At 45.3% G+C, this 16,670-nt stretch overlaps 1 protein-coding gene across 1 annotated transcript in view; it reads right to left on the bottom strand.

The window, feature by feature from the left end:
- The window catches only part of lrp2b (low density lipoprotein receptor-related protein 2b), a 72,247-nt gene that overhangs the window by 24,912 nt on the left and 30,665 nt on the right, over window positions 1-16,670 (bottom strand). The window contains exons 33-49 of the mRNA XM_052102641.1: window positions 16,524-16,667; window positions 16,328-16,437; window positions 16,061-16,238; window positions 15,607-15,820; window positions 15,094-15,330; window positions 7,630-7,818; window positions 6,309-7,229; window positions 6,030-6,195; window positions 5,426-5,584; window positions 5,025-5,314; window positions 4,413-4,616; window positions 3,318-3,560; window positions 1,831-1,956; window positions 1,576-1,695; window positions 1,207-1,338; window positions 856-1,057; window positions 38-333 (exon numbers count right to left, since the gene is read on the bottom strand). Of these exons, the coding sequence (XP_051958601.1) occupies window positions 38-333; window positions 856-1,057; window positions 1,207-1,338; window positions 1,576-1,695; window positions 1,831-1,956; window positions 3,318-3,560; window positions 4,413-4,616; window positions 5,025-5,314; window positions 5,426-5,584; window positions 6,030-6,195; window positions 6,309-7,229; window positions 7,630-7,818; window positions 15,094-15,330; window positions 15,607-15,820; window positions 16,061-16,238; window positions 16,328-16,437; window positions 16,524-16,667 (3,931 nt within the window). The remainder of the gene's footprint in view (window positions 1-37; window positions 334-855; window positions 1,058-1,206; window positions 1,339-1,575; window positions 1,696-1,830; window positions 1,957-3,317; window positions 3,561-4,412; window positions 4,617-5,024; window positions 5,315-5,425; window positions 5,585-6,029; window positions 6,196-6,308; window positions 7,230-7,629; window positions 7,819-15,093; window positions 15,331-15,606; window positions 15,821-16,060; window positions 16,239-16,327; window positions 16,438-16,523; window positions 16,668-16,670) is intronic.

Genomic DNA, 16,670 nt, shown 5'->3' with positions numbered 1-16,670 from the left:
AAAAATGGTAAACCCTTTTCCAAATATGGTATCTTACCACACCCCTTTTCATCACTATTGTCAGAGCAGTCCCCCTGCTGGTTGCAGACCTTGTGATTGTCAATGCATTCACCAGAATTGCACAGAAATTGTCCAGGTGCACAGGTGGGTTCTGGGCTCCTGCACAACTCCACCAGTTCATCAGAGCCATCCCGACAGTCAGCTTCTCCATCGCATACAAAGAAAGATGGGATACACATTCCATTCTGACAGGTGAACTCACGACTTGAGCAGGTGTCGTACACACAGCCGATCTCATCACTGCCGTCCCCACAGTCATTCACACGGTCACAGCTGTGTAGCACAGTTTCACATGCAAAGTCAATAGCTATGCAATACAAGTCAGTGGTATTATTAATTGTGAAGTGTGTAATCCCAGCTTAATATGCAGAGATAGCTATGAGTAAGCCATTCTTTGGCTGATTCCACCAAAAGTGCAAACACTGTGGCTCTGTTTCACCATCAAAACATTGCTCCTTTTGAATCTCTTGATCAGCTCAGTGAGTTTGTGGCAGTACTATCATTCTTTTTTTTTTTTGGACTAATGGCAGACAGGGGGAGGGTTCAGGAAACCTGTTTTGAAAACAGTCCTAATTTTTGCAGTTCCATTTGTTGAAGCTAGTGGCACAGAAATTACACACTTCACCTTCAAAATAATGCAAATGTCCATGGCACATTCCACTCTAAAACTAACCCAGGATAATCCAAAAGTTTGATAGACTTGTATGGCATTGAATAATAATACATTTATAATTTATTTCAGATGTATTCTATTTGATTTTCATTGTTATGTATTGCTTGAAAGGTACAACGCACTGGAAAGGCACCAGAATGCAACGACCGTTGGCACAGGCAAACTCGTTCATGTGGCAGGTGCGATTGGGGCAGTTCTGCAGCTCATCTGCGGCATCTGAGCAGTCCTTCTCACCATCACACAGAAAGCTCAATGGAATACATCGCGGAGAGCCCGGCAACCAAGTAGGACATGTGAAATCACTTGGGCTGCAAGTCCTTGATCCTGATATACAAAATGATGTCAGACTGGCAAGTAATTGCACAAAAATGAGCATTGCCTTTTAACTGTTATGTTGTTTTCTATTAGGAAACAATATGGTTCTCAGCATGCATGCTACTGTACACATCTTGAAAATAAATGTTAGCTCTCACCACACTGCAGTTCTGGGGCCTCATCACTGTTGTCTCCACAGTCGTTGTTGCCATCACATAGGAAAGATCCTTGAATGCAGTTTCCATTCGCACAGCTGAACTGCTGTGGGCGACAGGTCACAACATGATCCTCTGTGGAAAGAGAAACAGGGAAAGTAGTAAATAATGATTGGATTCCAAGTGATGCTGAATAGATAGCCTTAAAATTATTTACTCACCCTCATGTTATTCCAAACTCATATTCTGTTATTTTTTCCATTGAACCCAGCATATGGGTTTGGAACAACATGAGGGTGAGTAAAGGTGACAGAATTTTCATTTTTGGGTGAACTATCCCTTTAACAGACAGGTGAGGGATTTGATACCAACCGCAGGTGGGGGGCTCATCTGTGCCATCCAAACAATCTGGGATGCGATCACACACCCATGTCTGGGGAATACATTTCCCATTATCACAGCGAAACTCCTCCGCAGAACACGTCCGACTAGCTGTTGAACATAAGCAGTACAGATTATGCATTAAAGGACATGCGCTCTTTCACAGTTTGAGGATTTTAAATATGAAATATCACTATTATTCCATTGCAAATGAAGCAAATCTGCAGGTACCAGCCTGTAACTCACCACAGAAGAGTGGATTTTCATCACTGTTGTCCCCACAGTTGTTAAAACCATCACACAAGCTATTCGGAGAGATGCAGACGTTGGTATTGTCACATTTTATTAAGCCGGGTGCGCAGGTTCTGTCCGCTACAAATAAAACGTATATATAAAACGTAACGCAATTGCAGCATGTTACTGAGAATAAGAACTAAGCTATACACACTGTCCACTAGAAAACTACAATAAATTAGCTGCTGATAGCATTTAACAGGATTTAAAGGTATAGTTCACTAAAATAAAGATTCTCCTAATTTACTCACCTTCCTGCCATCTCAGGTGTGTATGAATTTCTTTCTTTTGCAGAACACAAACAAAGATTTTTAGAAGAATATTGCAACTCTGCAGGTCCATACAAGTAAATGGTGACAAAAACTATGAAGGTCCGAATTGTATATAAAAGCAGCATAAAAGTAATCCATAAGACTCCAATGGTTTAATATGTCTTCTAAAGTGATATGATAGGTATGCGTGAGAAACACTTCAATATTTAAGTCAATAAATCACTTTCACATTCTTCTTTGGTTTTTGCTGATTCGCATTGTTCATGTACATTACCACCTAGGAGGGAAGGAAAATGTATAGTACAAAAGGTCTTGAATATTGATCTGTTTCTTACCCACATGTATCGTATTGCTTCTGAAGATATGGATTTAACCATTGGAGTCATGTGGATTACTTTCATACTGCCTTTATGTGATTTTTGGTGCTTCAAAGTTCTGGGCTGCATTGTATGGACCTACAGAGCCGAGATTTTCATCTAAAAATATTCCTTTGTGTTCATCAGAGGAAAGATGTTCATACACATCAGGGATGGCATTGGAGTGAGTAAATGACAGATAATTTTCATTTTTGGGTGAACTAAAGGTAAAGTGTGTGATTTCTGTGCCACTAGTGGCACCAACCAGAATAGCAATCAGTTTTTTTTAGCAGCCCTGGGTCATAACAACATTGGCTTAATCAATGGTGTAAATTTGGGGAAGGACTTGTTTTAGACCTGTCATTATTTTTGTTATTCCTCTTGGTGCTGCTAGTGCCGCAGAGATTACACATTTCAATTATAATACCACACCAAGTATTGGTATGAGAATCTTGTTCTGCGCTAAACATCAATGCTTGTTTTAGTTTACCTAAAAATACAAATGTATTAACTATCATGTTACTCCAAACCTGCATGGTTTTCTTTCTTACATGGAACACAAAATGCAATGCAAGGCAGAATGTTAGTCTCAGTCACCATCCACTTTCATTATATATATTTTTCCATTCATACAATGAATGTTAATAGCTGTCATTATGCCTAACATCTCCTTTTGTGTTCCACAGAAGACATATGGGTTTTAAACAACATGAGAGTGAATACAGAAATTTCATTTTTGGATGAACTATCCCTTTAAAAGGGAAAAAAAGGTAGAGATTTCCATGCAAATCTTGATGTTGATGTCACTCACGGCAGTTAATCTCATCTGTGGTGCCATTATCTCGGCAGTCGTTGAATCCGTCACACACAAAAGCAGCATTGATGCAGCGTCCGTTGGCACAAGTAAACTCTGTTGTAGGGTTACAGGTTGGGAAGGAACAGCCATTCTCATCGCTGTTATCGCCACAGTCATTTGTGTAGTCACACACATAATACAGAGGCACACAGCCCCCGTTATCACAGGTGAATTCATTGGGTGAGCAGGTATGGAAGGCTGTAGAGGGCACATAATAGACTAATTAGCATTTCAAATGTAGTTTTATGAGCATTGTGTAATCTGGAGTGTCTCAGAACTACAATGTGACTAGATGTGTGCAAAACCACATATTATCAAAAATGACAAGTCACCTAATATGTCTTGAGGAAGCCCAGTAAAATTAGGCTGTTTTGGGTGTCCTGCACCCCGATCAAATGCAGACGGAGCACCACGGAATGGAACAGAGTGAAGGAGTCTTGAAACGTGTTTGAAAAAAACACTATATTTAACTTGACATAGCATCTAAAAAATGCACTGCATGTGTCTGGATGCTAAAAACATGGCGTAAGGGCCAAATAACTCCAACTTAATGCATATGTCTTAAGCGGCTGCACTTTAAAGGGGATACATTTAAAGATGCAACTTTCCAAAGATGTTGGTCTACCTATCATTATGAGGACTTTCCATAGACATAATGATTTTTATACTGTGCAAACTACAGAATCTATCCCCTAAACCTAACACAACCCCTAAACCTGACCCTCATAAAAAACTTTCAGCATTTTTACATTTTCAATGAAACATTGTTTAATATGTTTTTAAGCTATTTAAATTATGGGGACACTAAAAATGTACTCATAAACCACATTTATAGCATAATACCCTTGTAACCTAAAACATTGTCCTCGTAAACCACATAAACATGCCTCCCCCCCACACACATACATTAGATAATCTAGTCAGTTTTTGGATGAGGTATTGACAAGCTGGGCACTGTGTTCCATCTGTCATCGCTCATTTAGGTATAAGGCAATAAAATGTATGCAAAACTAAATGAAATTGAATTTTTTAATTGTGATGGTCACTTACCACACACTCTCTCAAGCTCATCAGAGCCATCTTTGCAGTTCTTGTAGCCATCACACTTCCAGCGCTGGGACAAACAGCTTCCATCCAGACAGGTGAACTGATCTGGATGGCACCGCTGCCCATTGTCATGGATACAGTCTTTCCCATTGTTGGCCAGATACCAGTTACCAGTGCTGGGACACTGACACTCTGGACCAGCTGGACCTGCGATAAAGTGATAAACGAACAGTAAAGTGATGTCAAATATTTTCTCTAAACTAGCTTCACTTTTCTAAGCCATTTCTAAAATTACTTTTAACAAATTAATCCCAAGTTCATTTGTAATGGATGTACTGAACGTCAGGATGTAAGCCAGTTCTCACAGCCCTAGCAGAGGAGCACCACGTAAACAATGGACATGTTTCAAAAGGTTGAAAATGTGAGTGTCCAAATACTTTTATTTTTCCTTAATTTCGAATGCAATGACATTCAGACATTGTTGTGTTTCTAAATACTTTTTGTGTGCACTGTATGTTGAACCACTTTTTGATCGCCAAAAACCTTGCTTTTCCGATTTACAGTATTTCCAATAATAGGTACCTTTGTACATATGACATGGGACACTAGACCAACCTGGGACACAGACATGGCTGCAGCCTCCATTGAACAGCTGGCAAGGACTCAAGCAGCTCTCCTGCTTGCTAGCAGAGAAGACATGTACGTCATTGGGTCTATATTGCAGCTCATTGGCCATTATAGTCAGTCCAGAACCATCGTCCTTGCTGGCACGATAAACAGTCCGAGTGTTCCAGTCAGTCCAGTAGATATCCTGCTGGAACACGGTCACAGAAAATGGGTACTGTGTTTGACTAAGAATGACTTCCCTGTTCTCTCCAGTCAAAGAGGCACGCTCGATCATATCCCTGTGGAAGAGAGAGTGATGCATACATTTTTGTTCATTAAATACTTGTTGTCTGTCTATAATAACATTTCTTAGTAAAATGACTAGCTAAATACAGTTATTATAAACTCACAGTGCTGAATCAGCCCAGTACAGCAGTCTTTCCTCATAATCCAAAGACAGAGCATTAGGCTGTGAAAGGCTTGTGTTTATTATAGGGATCCTGAAGTTTCCACCAAGCGTGGCTCGTTCAATTTTAGCAGGGTATCCCCAGTCAGTCCAGTACATATATCTGAATGAGGAAAAAATAGCTTTTAAAATAATTCCTGCAATGCATTTTAGTTCACCCCAAAATGATTTTTTTTTTCTCCATCGTTTACTTTGTTTCAAACAATGTATGACTTTATTTCTTCCAGATGTTAGGCAGAATGACAACCTTTGACACCATTCACTTTCAATGTATGGAAAAAAATATTCAAAAAGCAAATAAAATGAATGGTGACTTAGACTATCATACAGCCTATAAAATCTCTTTTTCCTAGCGTGTTCCTTTAAATGGATACAGTGTCTTAAAAAGGTGGCGGTAGTGCACGAGACAATAAAAAACAATAATGCAATTGTCAAATACGTCCATCTAGCACGTGTTGACATAGAAAAAACTATTAAAAAACAGCACAGACAGATGCAAAAACGTTTTCTGTGTGAATGGCCCCTTAATGATAACAGAATGTTTTTACCCATAGCAGGGATCCACTACAATGGCTCTGGGGCGGTTGGCGTGTGCAATGAAGGAACGGTTTTGGCCATCTATTCCCATAGCCTGCACACTCCGATTATAATAATCTGTAAAATAAAGACGTTTGTGGATCCAGTCATAGGCCAGACCTTGGGGATCATCCAGATCTAACATTGAAACAGACGAACAGGGAGCAACAAAAGCAGAAATCTCATTAACATTTTGTTACTGGCAGATTTTTGCTTATTCATTCAGAGAATGATAAAGCATCAGACTGTACCGCTGGCTATGATGATTGGAGGGCTGGTGCTACTTGTGGTTGTGATGTATCCTATTTTACTCCTTCCTAAACCCAAGTACTGGGTAAAGAACACTCTCTTGTCCTGAAAGTCAAACTCCAAAGCCATTACGCCATAGCCCAGATTAAAAGTGGGAAATGGGACACTGTGGTCATCTGGGTTCAGCCTGATGCTGTTCAGGGAGTAATCCGTGGTGAAGATAAGGTACTCATCAAGGCCAAAACCACAAGAGACTCCATTGCTGAGCAGAGAGCCATGGGCACAGCCGCATTTGGGCTGCTGCTGCTCAGGAATCGCGAAGCAAAACTGTTGGCAGCGCCCATTGTCCTCTTGGCAGGGGTTGAAACCTACCTGGTGGGAGGCTGTGGGCTGAACATGGGGGTCAAACACTGCAACATCTGTCAGATCCTCAATGCCATCTCGGATGACCTCAGGAGCTTCTGAATTCCCAGGGAGCTTGCTGGCCTGAAAGAGTTTGCCCAGTTTGCGATCCACCCAGAGCATGTTGTTGCCAAAGATGGCAACGCTGTATGGGGAGGGGTAGCGACTACCGTATCGTACAATCTGTCGCTGAGAACCATCGGCTGCCATGCATGAGATCATATCTAGCGCGTCATCAACCCAGTAGAGGAAGTCATTGGTGTAGTCCATTGTAAGCCCTCGGGGAGATGATAGGCTTTCAGATGCAAGAATAGTCCGATTGGTACCATCTAAAAGAGCACTCTCGATCTTAGGTGACTGGCCTGCATCAGTCCAGAAGAGTAGACGCAATTTGGGGCTGATGGCGAGATCTTGGGGACGATCCACAGAACTTTTTAACAGGATCAGTCGTTCACTTGAGTTCAGACGTAACACCTCTAAGGAAGTCTGTGTTGTATATGCGATAGTAAAGTACAAGTTTCCTGAAAAAAATAAATCAAATAAGGATCAGGATTTCATGTTGTTTTCACAACATATATTAATGAACTTCTATTGCATTTCTGTATGTGTATAACAGCAGTACACACAGTACAGCAGATGTCTTTAGAAATGTATATGTACAGTCTATCTGGGTACATATGTATTTTCAAAGATATACATACTCTATACACATACAGAAAAATTGTATGTATCTGTATGTTTATGTTTTTAAACCATGTTTATGGTTTGTGTTCCATGTTGGAAAGTGTCAATACTTATAAGATGGTCATTGACACAATCACTGGTCATTGTTCATATGTTATATCAAAGTGCATGATTGAAATCAAAATCTAAATATAACAATAAAATGCTGATCACACACACAGTAAAGTAGTAATTTACCCGCTATCCAATCTACAGCCAAGCCTTGAATCCTTCCAGTGCCTAATTGAGTGATGATAGAAGAATAGCGGGAGCCATCTGTCCTGGCCCTGTTAAGACCTCTGTAGGATGAGTAGGTGCTGTTATCAATCCAGTACAGGAAACCAGAGGCAATGTGCATGTCCAGCTTGTCAATAATAGAGTAAGTACCTTAAGAACAAAAGCACAGCATAAATTATAGTAGTGCAGTATTACATCACAAGGCTAAATTATTGTGCAATTATTAGTAATATTTATAAGTTTTTTATTTTGCGGCTATTTGCACTCAAGTAGTGTGATGGAAACACAGAAATTAAAGACAAACTGCACCCTCAAATGTTGATGCAATGGTGTAGTGTGTTGGGACAATGTGGATATGAATTTTACATGCGGAAGAACCGGGTTCGATTTCCACTTTTTGTCCCACTTTTCCCAATTCTGTTTTCTGTCTCCACTATTAATATTTCACATATATTCATAATTATAGATCATATTTATTTAATACTACTTATAATAATAAATCTAATTAATATAAAGGTAATTTGGTCACTGTGAAGGTTGGGAGTTAAGAGAAAGATTTGATTCGGGTCAAATTAACCATGGTTTTACTATAGTAATATTGTTGTAACCATGTTTGCTGGACAAGCCATTTTTAATGCAGTTAACAATAGTGTTACTACATTAATATGGTTATAATATAGTTACCATTTTTAATGTTGCGGTTACTATGATTTTACTACACAATACCATGATGTTCTCTTACGAGAGGTTCTCTCGTATTGCGTAAGCTAGCTTACGCTACGGGAAAGATTCATCTTTTCTGAGATATTGAAGCCAAAATATTATCCTTAATTTTGTATTGTTTGTCAACGCAGTGCAGCAACTGCAGACCTTGAGCGGGCTAGCTAGCGAGCTCATTGGTTGCTCTGCGGCAACTGCTGCAGCCTATAGACGAACTTGGGCGAACTCGCGTCCAATGAGAGGCATCCGCACGCTTACTGCATCAAAGCCCGCCAAAATGGGCGTGACTAGAGTGCATATAAGCGTAGTTCGTAGGCTGGAACCCTGATTTTCATCTCTTCAGCGAAGCTCTTCGCATCTCTGAACTGGAAGCCGCGTCGCCGTTCGAGGTGCATCAAGCAAGCGTGGACAGCGCTCGAAGAAGCCGGCCGTCTTCGCCACCTTCAGCCGTCCTGCGAGCTACGCCATCCGGCGACGTATCCTTTTTAAAGCAAGCTAGTTCTTACGAACTTCACAAAAGAGTACGAGCGTCTTTTTAAAGATGCCTCGCTCCACTTGCGCCTCATGCCGCGCCCCTCTCAGCACCGGAGACCGCCACGTCATCTGCGCTCTCTGCCTGAGAGTGGGGCATGCAGAGCTCGCCCTCGCTGAAGGCGGATGCGATCTCTGCGAGGAGCTGCCGATTTCAACCCTGCGGGCTCGACTCGAAGCGCTCAGGACCGAAGCCGCTGCGCCGCCTTCCATTCAGCCGCGCAGAAAAAAGCGCCGCTCTCAAAGGCTGCCGGAACCAGTGGTACAAGCGATTGCCTCGCCGGAGCCCCTCCCTCGAGCATCGCCTTCACCCTCCCCGCCCACCGGGACGCGCAGTTGCCGCCGAGCGGCTGCTCTGCTGCCATCTTGGACGAAGAAGCGGAGGATATGGGCTGTTCCATCATGGCTTCGGACAGCGAGGAGTGGTCAGGCTCACACGCCTCCTCCTCGGCCCAGGAATCCAGCAGGACCCGCGCCGGAGTCGAAGGGGAACTAACGTGCCTCCTCACACAGGCCGTCGACCGCCTCGGGCTCGAGTGGTCACCGCCCCCTGAGCAGGCTCCCAACAGACTCCACGCCGCACCTTTGCCCGCCCTCCGCGAGATGGCGGTCTAAGCTGGTGCTCCTGTCTAAGGCCTGCAGAACTACTTCCGCCTGTGTTGGCCGCGCCTATACCGCCGCCGGCCAAGCCGCATCTGCTCTGCATTTCATGGCCGTCTTACAGACAGAGGCTGTTTCAGATCTGACTAGCCGACATGGGAGAAGCTGAACGCACTACGCGCCGCTCTCTCTGTCCGGTCTCATCGGTTCCGCGGTGAGTGGCATTGTTGACCGTTTCTCGAAGCCACCCAAGCCATGAATCTCTTTCTGCCTCGTCGCGCTAGCTCCTCTGCAGGCCGCCCACGTGACCAGCCTCTTCACAGCGCCCAGCTCAACAAGCCAGACTTCTCAGCGTCGACAGGGCGGCCGCCCTGGATCGCGCTCAGACAGCCGCCGCAGACCGCCGCCCCCCTGCGGGCCTCGGCCTAAAATTGTGCTGAAACCTGAGCAACCGAAGTCCTCCTAGCGTTGTTGAGAAAACGACGGCTCAGTCCCGCCACGGCCGGACCACCGTCAAAGCTTCGCCCCCTGTCAGTCCCCTTCTCTCAGGCTACTGCAGTGGTGGATTCAGCAGCCAACAAGCCGGTGATACTACCCGTTTGCCTGCACTCAAACGTCGTTTTCACGGCAACCCAAAGAAATCTTGTAAAGAGTAAACATGCCTTATGTGTAGAAAATGTGCCCACAATCCAGTGCTCACCCCTACACACAAGCATTACACATCCCGTATCCCTATCAGAGCACACTCACATAAAGCGGTTACGACCCGCTCGAGTGTTAGAGTTAATAAACGCACCCACGAGCCCGTGCGCACGCCCCTCCTCTGCCCGCTCTGTCACACGGCCAGCTGTATGTAAGTCCCGTACGCCCCCTGTCAGTCCCCTTCTCTCAGGCTACTGCAGTGGTGGATTCAGCAGCCAACAAGCCGGTGATATTACCCGCTTGCCTGCACTCAAACGCCGTTTCCACGGCGACCCAAAATAAAGCCTTATGTGTAGAAAATGTGCCCACAATCCAGTGTTCACCCTACACACAAGCATTACACGTCCCGTGTCCCTATCAGAGCACACTCACATAAAGCGGTTACGACCCGCTCGAGTGTTAGAGTTAATAAACGCGCCCACCAGCCCGTGCGCGCGCCCCTCTTCTGCCCGCTCTGTCACACGGCCAGCAAGTACCTCTCCGCATGTAAGTCCCGTGCCCGTGACTATGCTCGCGCGTCACTTATCAGATGTGACTCTTTCCCCATTTACCCCAATCGGGAAGTCACTCACAGAACAGCCTGTCTCTGCTGTCTGCGAGCAGTCATGCATAAACACAGTAAGCGGCTCACACATTCTGTTCAGCGGCTGTGTGCGGCAATCAGGGCGATTTGGCCATTCACCCTCTAGCATTACGCTTCAAAGCGTGGGAAGATATCCCAGGGATATCCGAATGGGTGTTAAGCACAATAAAACAGGGCTATTTGCTACAGTTCGATCGCCGCCCTCCCCGCTTCAGAGCTGGCTCGAAACTACTGTGAACACGGAAGCAGCCTGCATGCTTCGTTCAGAAAAAGCAAACCTTCTGTGCAAAAGGGCCATAGAGAGTGCCACCTCCTCTGAGCGAGTCGGGGTTTTACAGCCGCTATTTTCTTGTCCCCAAGAAAGACGGCGGCCTCAGACCAATATTAAATCTCAGGGTTTTGAACAAAGCGCTTGCAAAAAGACCGTTCAAAATGCTTACAATCAGGAAACTCCTTGCGCATGTGCGCCAGGGGGACTGGTTTATTTCTCTCGATCTGAAAGATGCCTACTTTCAGATTCAGATAAATCCCGTCACAGGCCATTCTTGAGATTCGCCGACGGCCAGGTTTATCAATACACCGTCCTTCCGTTCGGCCTGTCCTTAGCACCCCGTACTTTCACGAAGTGCATGGATGCGGCGCTCGCACCCCTGCGGAGTCAGGGTTTGCGAATTCTGAACTATGTGGACGATTGGCTGTTTTAGGCACAATCACATACAGAGCCTCTGTCTCACAGGACAGTTCTCCTCAGTCATCTGAACAGTTTGGGTCTTGCAGTCAGTTGGACCAAGAGCTCACTACAGCCCAGTCAGGCAATTTCCTTCCTTGGAATAGAACTAGACTCCGTGGCAATGACGGCTCAGCTTATCTACACAGCTGCGCCGTGTTCAGCGACTAGCCGCGTTTTTTCAGATGAACAGCCTCACACCTCTGAAGAAATTTCAGAGAGTGCTAGGTTACATGGCCTCAGCTGCAGCAGTACTTCAGCTGGGTTTACTGTGCATGCGCCCGCTTCAGCATTGGCTAAACACCCGCGCGTCTCGCCGGGTTTGGGCCACAGGCCGCCAGCCAATCAGAGTGACTCAGACCTGTATTTCAGCTCTGCAGCCCTGGACAGTGGCCGAGTGGTATCAGCGGGGAGTGACGATGGGAGCTGTATCTCGCCGAAAAGTCATCTCGACAGACGCGTCCAACACGGGTTGGGGCGCGGTCTGCGAGGGCTCTCCGGTCTTTGGCCTATGGTCAGTTCAGGAAAAGCTCCTTCACATAAATTGTCTGGAAATGATAGCGGTCGATGCACGCTGCGTGCGCTTCCTCCCGGTCATTCAGGGTCACCACGTCCTGGTCCGTTCGGACAACAGGTCTGTGGTATCCTATCTAAACCGTCAGGGCGGTGTCAGATCCAGGAACCTCTTCCATCTGACGAAACGCATACTGAGTTGGTCCCAGCGCCACCTGCGGTCGCTGAGGGCGACGCACGTGCCAGGCCACCTGAACGACGGCCCAGACAGACTGTCCAGAGACGATATTCCCCCAGGGGAATGGTCCCTGCACGCTCAAACAGTCCAGACGTTATGGCACATATTCGGCAGAGCAGAGATAGACCTCTTTGCGTCAGAAGAGAACTCTCACTGCCCAATATTTTATTGGGCAGTCCTCGAAAAGCGAGGACGTGCTGGCCCAGGACTGGCCCAACTGCTATTGCCACAGGTAATGCAGAGGATCAGGGAAACGCGCCACTCGGTGCTCCTCATAGCCCTGCGCTGGGAGAATCAAACATGGTTCCCGGAGCTTACACAGCTGTCACTGACAGCCCCGTGGCCCATCCCAGTGAGAGCAGATCTCCTCTCGCAAGCTCGCGGCACGATCTGGCATCCCCACCCAGAGTGCTGGGCGCTACATGCGTGGGTGACCAACGACTACCCGCTTTGCCAGAAGGAGTAATAAACACCATCATACACGCTAGAGCCCCTTCCACGAGAAGACTCTATGCATCAAAATGGTCTGTGTTTTCAAAATGGTGCACCGACAGAGACCTGGACCCACGGACATGTGGGGTGTCGCTGCTGCTCGTGTTCTTACAAGAGCTGCTGGATAAGGGCAGATCCCCATCCACGCTCAAAGTGTACGTGGCGGCCGTCACGGCATTCGCTGAACCCCTGCACTTCCAGTCACTGGGAAAAAACGAGCTTGTCATCCGCTTCCTCAGGGGAGCTAGAAGGATGAACCCCCCGCGCCCCCCATCGGTTCCTATCTGGGATCTTTCTATAGTTCTCGAAACTATGAAAGCCCCCCCTTTCGAACCGTTTCAATCCGCGGATTTGAAATACCTTTCACTCAAAACCGTTTTTCTGACTGCCCTGTCAGTCAAACGTGTGGGAGACCTTCACGCGCTGTCTGTCAGCGCTGCGTGTCTTGAGTTTGGACCAAGTGACTTCAGGGTCATTTTAAAGCCTAGACACGGCTATGTTCCCAAGGTGATCGGTACTCCTTTCAGAGCACAGGTCATTTCCCTGTCGGCGCTGCCAGCATCCGATAGCGAACGCGACGCCAATCTCTTTTGCCCAGTCAGAGCACTGAGATTGTATACTGCGCGCTCCGCCTCTTTCAGACGCTCTGAGCAGCTTTTCGTTTAGTTCGGAGGGCGCACCAAAGGTCTCGCCGCCTCGAAACAGACACTGTCTAGATGGATAGTGGACGCTATTGCTGCCGCATACGCGTCAAAAGACCTGCCATGCCCGTTGGGCATTAGGGCTCACTCCACTAGAAGCATGGCCTCCTCGTGGGCATGGTCCAGCGGGATTTCCATTCACGACATATGTGTGGCAGCGGGCTGGGCTTCCCCCTCCACCTTTGTCAGATTTTACAATCTGGAAGTGCCCGCCCTGCAGGCAAAACTACTAGCGGTTTAATACGCTACAGCTCCCTGGTGAGCTGCACTGATGGGACTCATTCCACACAGACCGGCACCGCCGCTCTGTCGTTCCTTCCCACTATGTGCTTATGTATCACACACACACTGGCCCGCACTCTTGCCGGCCAAATATTATTTCCCCACTCACAAGGGCTCCCCGGGTCCACCCCCTGGGGCTCATGCAGTGGAAGCTTGGCGCGACGGCATTGACAATGGGTTCCCGTAGCGTAAGCTAGCTTACGCATATCGAGAGAACCTCTCGTGAAGAGAACGTCTCGGTTACCTCACGTAACCTCGGTTCTCTCTAGATGAGGGAACGAGTATTGCGTAGCCGGCCGTGCTTCGCGCCACGGCGACTTTCGCTTCATTCAATGAAAACCAGGGTTCCAGCCTCACGAACTACGCTTATATGCACTCTAGTCACGCCCATTTTGGCGGGCTTTGATGCAGTAAGCGCGGACGCCTCTCATTGGACGCGAGTTCGCCCAAGTTTGTCTATAGGCTGCAGCAGTTGCCGCAGAGCAACCAATGAGCTCGCTAGCTAGCCCGCTCAAGGTCTGCAGTTGCTGCACTGCGTTGACAAATGATACAAAATTAAGGATAATTTTTTGGCTTCAATATCTCAGAAAAGATTAATCTTTCCTGTAGCGTAAGCTAGCTTACGCAATACTCGTTCCCTCATCTAGAGAAAACCGAGGTTACGTAGGTAACCGAGACGATACCATGGTTACTGTTGTAAAACCATGGATATTTTTTGTAAGGGAAGGTTAGGGTTGGGTTTAGGGGTTGGTGTAGGGTGTCTTTGGGACTCTAAATAAACACACTGCAATGGTACAGTATGTCAGTATTTAATTAGTGGTGCAAATAGTATCTAACATTATTTGCACTTAGTGCAAAAAATATGTTTTTTGTTGCTATTTACACTTAGTGTAGAATAGCCTCTATTTACACTTACTGTATGCAAATAGCCTCAGCCTTATTATTATAATTGGTTTACACAACCACTACTTCAACAATTCTTTAAGGTGGTTATATGAAAGACTAAACATGAATCACAGAATCAATTGATTGGTAATCAAATATTACCATTGCCTTTCTAAAATAAATGGCCTTTTCTAAACACTTCATACGTTATAAAATGTGACCTGCTGCATAATTAAAGTCACATTGACATAGAAACCAAAGTAAAAAGGTCTCAGTTTTCTAATGATATAGTTGTTATGTTTCTAATCCAAACCATTGCAAAGATATAATCAATTAATTGCTGTCTGAGACTTTTCTTTTTAATTTAGTGCATAAAACTCAAAATGTTTTACTGAGTCAAAGTAATGCTTAAACAAGGATAAAAAAGTCTAACATTATTATTAATACTCACTAGCTCCCACAGGAACCATGGCCTCAGAGTGGTCTGAACTGTTGATGTGAAATCCTCTAATAAATCTGGAAGAGGACACTACAGCATAAGAGTCATACTGCTCACAGCGGGAGCCATCCTGAGATGGGATGAAACCTGTGGTGCAGGCGCAAGTCTTCTGCCCATCTGGTTTTGGCAGACACAGATGAGGACATCCCCCATTGTTGGTGCTGCAAGTGTTGGTGGTTCCAGCAGAGTCTGGATGCAATGGATTGATGATGAACAGAACATGATGAATCATTTAAAAAATGGAATAATACAGGGCATGGTCTTATATTGTGCCTAATAAGGTATTCAAATAAAGTTCTTCATTTATTTTAATTAAAGGGATATTTCACCTAACATGAAAATTCTATCATCCATTACTCACTCTCATGTTGTTTCATTGTTTTGCCTATTATTGTTCTATTTTGTTACTTGCTTGGGGAAATGCGTTGACTGAATAAATCAATATAAATGCTATAGTTCACTCACTGTCTCTGGCATGCACTTTTAGTGCTCGCACCCCAGCCATGCCACTCCTCATCACCACCATGTCTGCGCCCGTGTTCTTGTCGACTCTCTCAATGACCTCATAGTCAAGGTCAGTGTAGTAGAGGTAATTTTGGTAGACAGTGATGCCCCAGGGATGAGATAAGCCACTAACAATAGTCACCCTGCTCACACCATCCATTGTTCCACACTCAATCTGCCACAATCACAGATGAATTGACAAAAAACTGAACTAGTTGCTATATTAGACAATGTAGGAAACAATAGTGAATGTCCACACATTGATATTAATGCTCCAAAATGTTATCAAGCTTGATGAAGGCCTAGAGGTCGAAACGTTAATTTTTGCGTTCTCATTTGCTCTAACAACAAAAGAAAAATTCCACTAATATGTGTTTCCATGATTTTAGATTTTTTAGACTTTTATGCTTCTCACCATCCCAGTTTGTGGGACACCCCAGTAGAGCTTCCTGGCTTCAATATCTGCAGTGATAAACTCAATGTTGCCCAGGTTACCCGTGTAGAGGTTTTTGAGATTACCACCATCCATGTCTGCACTGGCCACCTTTGGTGGAACTCCACTGTCTGTCCCTCGGTCTGTCCAGAACAGTTTCCTGTAGAGTAGATGATGACATTAATATCCAAACTCTGACACATGCATTAGCACATAAAAAATGTGTTCTTGTCAGAATGAAGTATTTACCCCCTGGCTGGATCAAGAGCTATTCCTATTGGCTGTCCAGCTCCCTCTGGTTTCCCTGTGTTTGTGATGATAGTCTTCCTGTAATGTTGAGATCCATCAACCCTAATGACCTATGGAAAAGAGTATGTAATTAAATACATTCATATATAAATTATCATATTTGGAAATTTGGTGTTAATTATCTTATTTTGCTTACGTCAATGGCCTTAATAGAGGGATTGGTGTAGTACATGATTCGTGTTATCCAATCAAAAGCCAGACCAGAGGGAGAACCTATGATTGCAGCTGGTGCAAACTGAGTTCGATTGGCCCCGTCAGTCTTACTTCTATAAATAGAGCCCTG

This window comes from Xyrauchen texanus, chromosome 33 (genome assembly GCF_025860055.1).
Source record: "Xyrauchen texanus isolate HMW12.3.18 chromosome 33, RBS_HiC_50CHRs, whole genome shotgun sequence".
Lineage (NCBI taxonomy): Eukaryota > Metazoa > Chordata > Actinopteri > Cypriniformes > Catostomidae > Xyrauchen > Xyrauchen texanus.
This window is presented reverse-complemented; position numbering and strand designations above follow the sequence as displayed.